Genomic DNA, 10,850 nt, shown 5'->3' on the forward strand with positions numbered 1-10,850 from the left:
ATGCAGCAGTTCAGGTGGGTGTGAACAGCACGCAGAGCTCCGCTTCTGGTGAAATGAAACCGAAAGCGCCCCAGTCTGTACGAGCCAGCGGTTCCGTCCTTCTCTCAGTTGTCTAGCGATCATGGCATCAAGCTCCGACAGTGCTGCTTTGGCTGGTAAGTCTCTGGCGATTTCCAAGGATTGCACGTTTTCTAAGATTAGCAGCATGCCGTTTTCAGCTGTTACTTCTTAAACTGGGATGAAACATAACATCACTTTTTTTTTTAAAGAAACTGAACGTATATAGTATGTAAACTTGAAATATCTTCCTGTTCATCGTGTTTTGTTTTGACAGGGAGTTGCTTTGAGTTTTGTTTTTATTTTACCAAAGCCGCTGAGTGTCAAACCCCTCGTTTTCCCCTATTTTATGTCAGCGATTCTCAGTAAAATCATCACACCGTCGCCTTGTTTACAACCGGAGTCCGGTCTGTGATGCATCGGTGAGAAAATACACCGAGAAAACCCGATTCATCAAGAGCAGACGTTTCTTCTTTAAGAGTTTTTAGGCTCACGTCATTCGTTATAAGAAACTGCGGATGGGCGCGGAAAAAAAAATCCCGATATTGGGAAACAAGTTTATGAGACGTGACTCATTCGTGACTATTCATAAACCAGTTTCCGAGTCGGGCGAGCGAATGAAAACACACTCGTGGACTTTTACTCAAGGGATAATGTCTGGTCTGCGAGGTGTAACGTGATAATGTAATAATAATGATAATGTTTCTTTATTAGCCCTAGACAATTTCTTGCATTAGGAATTCGTCTTTTCGCATACCCCAGCTTTTCTCCATGGAGACACAGACACACAGACAGGGAGAGAAGCTTGGGGTCAGAGCGCAGGGTCTGCCATTGTACGGCGCCCCTGGAGCAGTTGGGGTGAAGGGCCTTGCTCAGGGGCCCAACGGAGTAGGATTCCTCTGCCGGCCGCGGGATTTGAACCGGCAAACTTCCAGTCTTCACACAGCTCCTTCCCGGCGCACGGCGAGCTGTCCAGCTCCTGCTGGCTCAGGGGACCTCCGTACAATAAATACAGCTACCATTCACGTTCAACAAATACCACTGTGTCTAGAAAGTCAACTCCTCGAAGGGCTTGATAAAGTCACCCTGTTGGACCTCTTTGGCACTGATAATGAAACATGAGCCAGAGGTCGCAGGTGGGAACCATGTGGAAGTGCAATTACAACTGACCATAGGAGGCACTTCTTTGCATTAAGTGTTGTGGGAGCGTGGAACAAGCTGCCTGGCCATGCTGCTGAAGCCGACACCCTGGTGTCTTGCAAGAAATGGCTGGATGAGATCCTGGGATCAGTTATCCCCTCACAGGCCTCCTCTCGTCTGTGACCTCTCCTGCGTTCTTATGATTTGGGATTTTGAACGGCTGCACAAAGTCGTCAGAGGTCAGAGGTGAGAGGAGGGACCCCTGGAAAAGCGAGAGGGGTTTGATACCTGACCGGCTCTGGTGTCTGTCTGTCTGTCCTGCCCCGCGCTGACAGAGGCCGCTCCTGCCCAGGACGTCCCAGAGACACAGCAGCAGGCCTCTGGCAGCGAGAGCGAGGAAGACGGCAGCGATGACGAAGACTACGGCCTGAGCGAGACCGACGACAGCGACGGGGAGTCAGGCAGCGACGGCTCAGGCGCTGGGGGGCGGAGCGCCGACGACTCCGGGCAACAGCAGGGGGCGACACCGTCTCCCCAGGACGCCAGAGAGAAGGTGAGATGGAGAGGAAAAAGCTTTTCTGCTCTTCCACGTGCTCCTGCAGCTGGGAACAGCAGGACTCTGAAGCACACATCACAGCATGGCAAAGAGTAATGTCAAACCCCTCCCGGTGTAGTCTGGTGGGAGTGCTGTTACAGCCCGTGTGCCAGTGTAGGGGTTGTGGACTTCCTTTTCATGGGCTTGAGCGTCTACAACCCGAGTGGAGGGACAGGGCAGAATCAGGCTCTTCCACTAAGGCGAGACAAGGCGAGCTGTAAGATATGAGTATAATTCTCTGAGGTTATGACAGATGAGAAGAGTGCGGCCAGTGGCCTGGCTCTGGAACGAGCGAAGGGAGGTCCCCTCTTGATTATGAGCCCCAGGTGGTGCCGGTGAGAGACGTTCTCACGCGAAAAGCAGGGAGAGAGAGACAGTGTAGAGGCTGTGTTGGTGGTGTGAGGAGCCCTGTGGACACAGACAGGGAAAAAGAAGATGAAGACGAAGAAGAACAAGAACACTTCTATGGCGCTGTTCTGGACCTTCACAGGCAATGTGGATCCAAGTGTGTGTAGCTGGAGAGCCTCACAAACGTCATCGTTTCTCTTAATTCCACAAAGCACAACACGAAGCAGTGACATGAAGAACTCTTTATGAAATTATTCAGTGTATTGCATGTGGTATGATTGCGGCATGTCATATTTCTGGGCTGATTTTCTTATAATATTGCACTTTCTATATTAAAGCTTGTAACTGTTCCTCTCTTTAATTTATTCGTTAAGAAGCCGTGCAGGTACTACAATGAGGGTCACTGCACCAAAGGGAAGAAGTGCCCATACCTGCACATCTGCAAGTACTATTTGAAGGGGGGCTGCAGGAACGGCTCCCAGTGTGATCTCAAACACGCTGCTGCTTCGAGATCAGAGTCCTCCTCAGACGAAGGTACTGGCCACCCCATGCGCTCGATCCTCCCATCCGTAACACCCAGCAACTAACATTGACCCTCTCAGAGCCTCATATTAATAAACCTTAAAACTGCAGGTTGGTGTCGCTCTGATGGGTTAACTTCAGTCTGCCCGTCAACTCTATGGGGTTTAAAAAACAAAAATCATAGTGGTGGTCTAATTCAGGATGACTGGTGGTTTGATTGTGCTTTTGGGATTTCTGTTACACTCGCTTTGCTTTTTGAATGATCCTTCAAGGGGGCAACTGGGCGTTACTGTAGAGCGAGCCCTATTCTGTTTGGCGCTTGGGGAAGGGCCCTGTCTGTTCCAGGCGCAGTCCTGTGCGGTCCCAGATCCGTCTGACCCAGCTCCCCAGCGTAGCGCCCGTTCTGAACGAAACGATGCTTGCTTGCCGAGCGGGCGCGTCCCGCGAGCCGGAGCTCTTCCACGTCTTTGTGTTTCCATCCCAGGCGCAGAGCGGGACAGCGACAGGCCCTACAGGTGGCAGATAAGCAGTGGCGAGAGATGGCTTGATATCACCAATGACCACGTCATAGAGGCTCAGTACTCCCTCCCCAGCGTCAGAGGCATCAAACTGTACAACACGATTTTCGGGTGAGTGGAGCTCTCAGCAGTAAGCCAGGACAGTTTGGAGGGGGTCAGGAACCATGGTCGATCTTTTTCAGAAAGAATATATACAAGTGGTTAACATACAGAAGCAACCGGCGTCATGCAATTGTGCAGTAGTGAGTGGCTGCTGCAGTGCCTCGACTCGCAGGAAAGAGCTTGGCAGAGGCTTCCAGAGCACCGTTCTTCCCGCCCTCCAATACTAGACTCTCCAGAGGCAGAGACATGTATGTCAGAGGTGTCAGTTCCTGGTCCTGTGTGACCGGAGTGGTGGCACATGTGTTCCAGGTCTATTCGAAACAGCTGCACCTGAAGAGCTGGGAGAACCTGTTCAAATTGTGCAGTTAAGTTAGTAACCACCTGACTTAGGTGGTTAAAACCTGAGCTGGAATGAAGTCCTGGAGATACAGTACACCAGCCCTCCGGGAACAGGACTGGACAGCCCTGCTACAGACACACTGACCCTCCAGGACCGGGACTGGACAGCCCTGCTACAGACACACTGGCCCTCCAGGGCCGGGACTGGACGGCCCTGCTACAGACACACTGACCCTCCAGGACCGGGACTGGACACCATTACAACTCTCCTCACTACTATAGACCAGTTGTCTAGCAGTAGGATTGAACAGCCCTGATCTTTGGGGAAAAGCAATCTCTGTCGTTGTCCCAGTGTTGTTGGAATCTATCCTTGCATTATGCAGGGGTGTGAAAGTAAAAGCAGAGTAGCACAGCACAGTGGAGTGGGGGAGGTGAGGTGAAGCACAGAGACGTGTACAGACTGCGGAGAAACGGGGGCCGAGCTGTGCCTTACCGGAGTGAGCTGCTGGGCTCACATCTGGACCAGGAGCGTCTGACCCCGGCGTTCTTCCTGCAGGGTGGTGGCTATAGACTTTACCAAGATGAGGGTGTTGAAGAAAAAACTCAAAGTTCGACGGAAAAGCCCCGATGGAGCTGGTCAGGAGGCAACAAGCTGGCTTTGGTACTGCCACGGGAAACAGGGCTGGACGCTGTATGGAGAAAAGGTAGAGAGGGGTTCAAGGGGACCTGCAACGCTCTTTTTATATTTCGGGATCAGAAATGATCGGAATTGATGAGCGCATGACAAACCACAGTAAAAGTCAAATGTACACAGTAGAGTGCAAAACCTCCATTTTACAGCACAAAATAGACAACATTTCCAGGTCTGCGCAGAACAGAGCCATGTTATGTGATTTAGAAAGAGGCAACAGAACATCAGGCCCTGTGACACTGTAAACAAGCAGGCTTGTGAAGACATCGCTTTTCATCCAATGGGAATATTGCTCTTCACTTCAAGACAGTTTTGCCCATAAATGGAACTTCCTTGCTAACTCTGCATGCAGATAACATTGGAATATTTCTGAGGTGAAATGTCACCTGTACTTTTTTGCACATACGTCCCATGACATTAATCACTATAGTGACTGGTGAGCAGGAAGGGCCAGAATCACATCACAAATCGTGGGAACTCTCACTCTCGCCCATACTTTCACAGAGTTCCCGATTCTGTGCTTAATTTGAATTTTATTTTTTCTGGCTGACCTGGCTGACCACTGGCCACTTACCCTCGCCTGGACGCAGCCTTCAGCTTCAGAAGCCTGTTTCCTATTGTAACTGCTGCAGTATTACACCCGGAAAGCAGAATCTTTTCTAACATTATTCATTCTTTGCCTCACTTCATCTGCTAGGAGAGTGTAAGAGACTGTGCGTACTGTGGGAAAAAAACACATAGAGGAAGGGCTTTCTTGTGATGTGCTGATGTCTCGTCCAGGGTGTGCTCTGCCCTGCACCAGCTGCTTGCTGGGATAGGCTGGGATCGGCTCCAGCTCTCCCACAGTCTTGAATTGAATAAAGCAGTTAGAAAATGGATGGATGGAAATGCTTTTTTTATGTTATTAGATAAGGCTATGTCCAGAAAACAAAATAAACAGAGTGTTGTTTTAAGTGCTCCACACATTTAGGGATGCCCCCTGTTAAATAAGGGCGCCTGGTGCTTGTGGCCTGGTGAATGTCATGTTGTGTCCAGGGGAAGCTCTATGACAGAAAGCAAGCAGTCTGTCTCTCGCAGGGTCCGAAAGGCAAGTCTGCTCCGGTGAAGAGCTCTAGAATCGAAAAAGAGTTCCAGAAGAAGCCGGGACGATCTTTCACGTTCACATGCGGTCAGACGAAGTACGAAATCGATTTCAGAGGTATGCCACACGCGCGGAAACTCATTTCAGAGATGAGAAGGTTGCAAGTGAGAGGAGGCCATGCAGGTAGTTTGAACAAGGGTAGTTTGTTCCATACTCCCACAACCCTTTGGGTAAAGTAGTGCCTTCTGTTTTAAAAGCACTTCCACGTAGTTTCTACTTGTGTCCTTTAATAATTGCTATAAAACAGAGATATAGAAGAACGTTGGTTGGATTTTTAAAAATCAGAAAGTGGTTTTCTTAATCAGATCAATCTGCTAGTTCACAAGCCATTGTTTTTGTCAATCTGTAAATTCCAAAAGAGTACAAAATACCAGTTTACAAAAAAGTGGATCGCACTGGCCGGATATGTTAAACTGGACGATGAAGTGTCTTTTCCTACCATGAACTGATCCTTACACAATGCCATGAATTATCTAAATGAATTATCTGATGTTTTGAAACTTTAATTACTTTACAGTGAGTGAGGTGTGGCCTCCCAATGTCCGGTATCTGACGTCTGTCACAGACACACTCCTGTGTTTTATTTCACACAGAAATGAAGCAGGTGAACATGGCAACTGGCCATAAGAGGCGTATAGTCAGACGGCCACAGTTTATACTCCCACCAAAAAAGGGAAAGAAAAATAAAAGGTAAGAATTTTTGCAACTGGGAGGATGGACTGACTTAAGGCCTTATTTAAATGTTTAGAGATGCATTTTTAATAGCAATAAACAGCTTCTGAAAATGCCTACATATCGGAACTCGTCGGGGGTGATATTATGCAGTTCAGGAATGCGAAAGGAACAGATATGTCCCTTTTCAAGTGAGTTTAGTAAAGCAGCATGGAGATGTGATTCTAGATATTCCCCCTACTGTACATCTGCTTTGTTTATTTTGCAAAAAAAACATTTTCTTTTTTAATTGTTTTTGAACTGTCATTAGAAAATGCTGCAAATAAATCTGATTTTGGCCGTCCTGCAGCCTGGAATCCTCTCTCCAGCAGCTGCGGGTGTCTCCAAGGAGCACCACCCCAGTCTGGCAGTTCGAGGGGGACAGTGGAAGATGGTACAACTTCAAGCACAGAGTAGGTGGCCGTGGGGCTGTGACACAGCATTTGTTTTTGGTGATTACGCGAGCCTTAAAGCCTGCAGTTTAAGTATACGGTAATTCCTCATTGTGGGAGCTTAGCTCATTCCTCGAAAACTGGTATAACGGAAATTAAATTCCCTTTACTTCCCATTTATGATTTCCAATTAGATCCTGAACTAAAATAATATCCCTTCAAACACCCAAACGGCACCTTAATACAGCACAGAACGGTGCTGAAGTATGAAAGCAATAGCACCCCTGGTTAATTATTCCAGTATTGTGTGTAAAGTCATTTAAAACTGATGCATAAATAAATGGTAGGAAACAATAACACTCATGCTCATTTATTGCTTATTTATGATACAGTACAGTAGTTGCATCATTACGGTCTTTAGCAAATGCGTAAGCATTAGGTACTATCCTAGGTAATAGGAAATACTACATCTCATATAAACAAAAACTCATATAGTTGTTCACAGAGCGAGGGATTATCCAGGACAATCCTTTAGTATCTGAGTTTGAATTTAATTATGTACTGTATTACAGAAAAGGTAAGCAAGAAAAACCTTATTGGAAGGAGATGTAGATCACGGGCTTGTCCTCAGTCACAGTCTCCATTTCAAACTGCTGAAAAGCTACAAACAAAGAGGCGTTTTGCAGAGAACTGAACTGCATTTTACTTTTCATTCATACAGAAGCTTGCTATCTCAGACTGCTCCCTCTTACTGGGTGGAGGTATCGTTAGCAAACAGGGTTTGCTTACAACCATATCTTATACTGGATGTCTGATCAGATACAGTGTACTGTATCAGTCTTTCTAATACCTTTAAAAAGATCTCTGCTATTTAAAATCACTTGTAAGTGATAAGTGGTAAGCTGCACTCACATTTCTTTTTGTGTTCTTTAGAGTGGTACCAACTCTGAGTGTTCAGTCTCAAGTGCAGATATAGAAGCCCAGTTTCAGCGCAACCAAGTTGGATCCATGAATTTCCAAGCTGGAGGATTCCAGTACTCTTTGAACTTTTCAGGTACAGTATACGTACATCACACACATCTTTTAAAACATGTTTTCATTCTGCAGGTGATGCATGTTTCCTTCTGTTATATCAGTGCAGTCCAACTCTTCCCCTGCAGGCCTGGTGTGTCTGCAGAGCCTCCAGTTCTCTTATGAGCAGCAGTGCCCGAGCAGCTAGACATTCATTATTTGGTCCAGTTTAGCCAATAACAGTGTCTCTTAAAACATGAAGAACTTGTCATGACGTGGCCCGCTGGAAGAGCCAGCCGCGTCTTGCCGACAGGCTGCTCATCCAAACACTGGGTGATCTCCGATTCCTGGCGGAGCTCAGAGGCAGGACGGAGAGTGACGGAGGTGGGCAAGGGGGTGGGGGCTGAGATACGGACTCAACAGCAGTGCTGAGAGCAGGGCTGGTCTGATGGCGAACGCAGTGTTCAGGGCAGGAGCAGACTGGGAGGCTGCGCTGCTGTGAGGGAAACCGGTGGAGATCGTGGGGCCACTGGACAGGTGCTCGGCAGGAGACTCATATAATCGGGCGGATCAGGTACTGGACAGGCTTGGAATTCTTCAGGCAGAGAAAACGTTGGGGACACAGGTCAGAACTGCTAAGCGTGCTATCATAGTCTTGGAAGCAGCTCAATGACAGAGCACCACACCAGTGGCAAACCAGCGTAATAATAATAATAATATAATAATTGCTACACTTATATAGCGCTTTTTCTGGACACTCCACTCAAAGCGCTTTACAGGTAATGGGGATCCCCTCCACCACCACCAATGTGCAGCCCCACCTGGATGATGCGACGGCAGCCATAGTGCGCCAGAACGCTCCCCACACATCAGCTCTCAGTGGGGAGGAGAGCAGAGTAATGAAGCCAATTCACAGAGGGGGATTGTTAGGAGGCCATGATTGATAACAGCCGATGGGGAAATTTGGCCAGGATGCCGGGGTTACACCCCTACTCTTTTCGAGAAACACCCTGGGATTTTTAATGACCACAGAGAGTCAGGAACTCGGTTTTATGTCTCATCCGAAGGACGGCGCCTGTTTACAGTATAGTGTCCCCGTCACTATACTGGGGCATTAGGACCCACATGAGCCGCAGGGTGAGCGCCCCCTGCTGGCCCCACTAACACCTCTTCCAGCAGCAACCTTAGTTTTTCCCAGGAGGTCTCCCATCCAGGTACTGACCAGGCTCACACCTGCTGAGCTCCAGTGGGGCTGCCAGTTGTGAGTTGCAGGGTGATATGGCTGCTGGCCAGCGTAGAAACAGAGGGGTTAATTGGACGAAGGGGGGTGAGGAAATCTGCCCCAAGCGAGTCTGAGTGGACCGGGGCAGAATGCAGCTTCTCGCAGGCCTGGGCTGAGTTGCAGAGGAAAGCGAGGGCTGCAGGCTCCCCGTCTCCCAGCGCTGGCAGAGCCGATCCGGGAGGAAGACCTGCAGACACTCCAGGCCTGCAGGACCAGAGTCAGGCCCCTCTGCCTTCCGTTCTTAGGCTTTTGCATTATACAGCGAATACAGAGGTAGCTCACTGCATACAAAACGTTTAGTCATGAGCTATGTTCACTAGCTGTGGTAGTTTTTTTGGCTTGAATGTAATTTGTTTTTGGACTATCCTTACTAGCTGACTTGTCCCTTCACGCAGACATGACACAGACCAATCTGACATCCACAAAGAAACGGAGAATCCGAAGGAGTCTGATGTAGCGGAGAAACAAGAGATCCCAGACTGGATGTGGATCAACTGCCATTTGACTCGTTTGTTTACAAACCATGACCTACCTGTACTGTACCTGTCACTGCCATGTTGTTTCAGACAGGTGTGCAGCGATCAGTTCAGCATACAATTGCAATGTATTTTAATCTGCCGTCTCTTTGCTCAGATGTTAATACCACCTGCCTGACTGTGTGTTCTGATCGCTTTCGTATTTTCATCCACAAACTGCCAAGAAATAAAAGAAACGTTTTCTGAGGTTTTATGCAGCGCAGGAATGCATTAGTTAAATCCATCCATCCATCATCACTCCGCTTTTCCTAGTGAGGGTCGCGGTTGCAGCAGGCCGAGTGGACCAGCCCAGACTCCCCTGTCCCCAGCGAGAGATTCCAGGCGATCCCAAGCCAGCCGAGAGATATAGTCCCTCCAGCGTGTCCTGGGTCTCCCGTGGGGTCTCCGCCCAGTGGGACGTGCCCGGAACAGCTGACCTTCGATCTGGGGGAGCAGGGGCTCTGCTCCGAGGCTCTCCCGGATTGCCCAGCTCCTCACCCTGTCGCGGAGAGTCATCCCAGCAGCCCTGCGGAGAAGCCTCATTTCTGCCGCTTGTATCCGCGATCTCGTACCCACAGCTCGTGACCACCGGTGAGGACGGGGATGTAGATCCACTGGTAAGCCGAGAGCTTTGCACCAGGTCTGTCTGTCACCACCTCCTGCTAGGAGGGCGTGTCCACCAGGTGGAGGACTCCCTCAGAGTGTTCCTTCCACCGCTCAACAGTCTCCCCAGGAGAGGTCAGTACTGCCCCGGCCCTGCCTAGCACAGCCCGGACGAGGTCACCCCTTCCCCTGCCCCTGCCCAGGCCCGAACATCCTCGAGGCCATCGATAGTCCTTCTCCATGGCCTCTCCAAAGTCCTCCCCTGCCCGAGCCTTCGCTCCAGTGACCTCTCTCACCTGCCGGTAGCTCCCAGAAGGCCACCTGCTTCAGCTTGACAGCTTCCCTCACTTCTTAGTTAAATGATATTAGCATTCGTTAAATGACTAAAATGCAGATGTAATGAGCATTAAACCTCAGGATGCATTACTGAAGCCATATCATCCTCATTTCAATTAAGATCAAATTAATCTGGACTGAAATTGTGCCTGACTTTGTTTTAAATCTGTACTTGAGCTTGAATGATGTTCTGAACAGAGCACATCTACAGTATACTTCCAGTGTGCTTCATATTTTCTCAGCTTTGCCTGGAACAGGTTTTCCGGTGGGACTCCTCAATCATGTATTATGGCATATACTGTAGATGAATTGCCATTTGGTTTTGTAAGAGTTTTATTGTCACCTCTGATTGTAAGATGCTTTGTGAACTATGTTTTGTAGCCCTCCTTAAGTTTCGCTATGATCTGTTCCAATTATGCACTCCAATTTTAATAAAATATTCAGCCATGATGGAACTTAATAGCTTGTTCTTTGTCCTAGTATGGGTATGAAACTCATTTATATAGATATTTTGCATGAACAAAATAAGACTTACGTGTAATTTTAC

The 10,850-nt window shown here is 48.5% G+C and overlaps 1 protein-coding gene across 2 annotated transcripts; it reads left to right on the plus strand.

The window, feature by feature from the left end:
* The first annotated feature begins 2 nt into the window (after nt 1-2).
* LOC148655382 (uncharacterized) lies at nt 3-10,758 on the plus strand. 2 transcript variants are annotated; one of them, XM_088646002.1, is made up of 10 exons: nt 3-155; nt 1,533-1,750; nt 2,515-2,674; nt 3,147-3,291; nt 4,178-4,325; nt 5,390-5,510; nt 6,047-6,143; nt 6,475-6,577; nt 7,490-7,610; nt 9,245-10,758. In XM_088646002.1, the coding sequence occupies exons 1-10, from the start codon at nt 122-124 to the stop codon at nt 9,304-9,306; spliced, it is 1,209 nt and encodes a 402-aa protein (XP_088502128.1). In that variant the 5' UTR covers nt 3-121; the 3' UTR covers nt 9,307-10,758. The 2 variants fall into 2 exon arrangements, with proteins under 2 accessions (XP_088502128.1, XP_088502127.1); XM_088646001.1 differs by having other exon boundaries at nt 14-154; nt 1,523-1,750.
* The last annotated feature ends 92 nt before the right edge of the window (nt 10,759-10,850 follow it).

Source organism: Lepisosteus platostomus, chromosome 9 (genome assembly GCF_059453375.1).
Source record: "Lepisosteus platostomus isolate fLepPlt1 chromosome 9, fLepPlt1.hap1, whole genome shotgun sequence".
Lineage (NCBI taxonomy): Eukaryota > Metazoa > Chordata > Actinopteri > Semionotiformes > Lepisosteidae > Lepisosteus > Lepisosteus platostomus.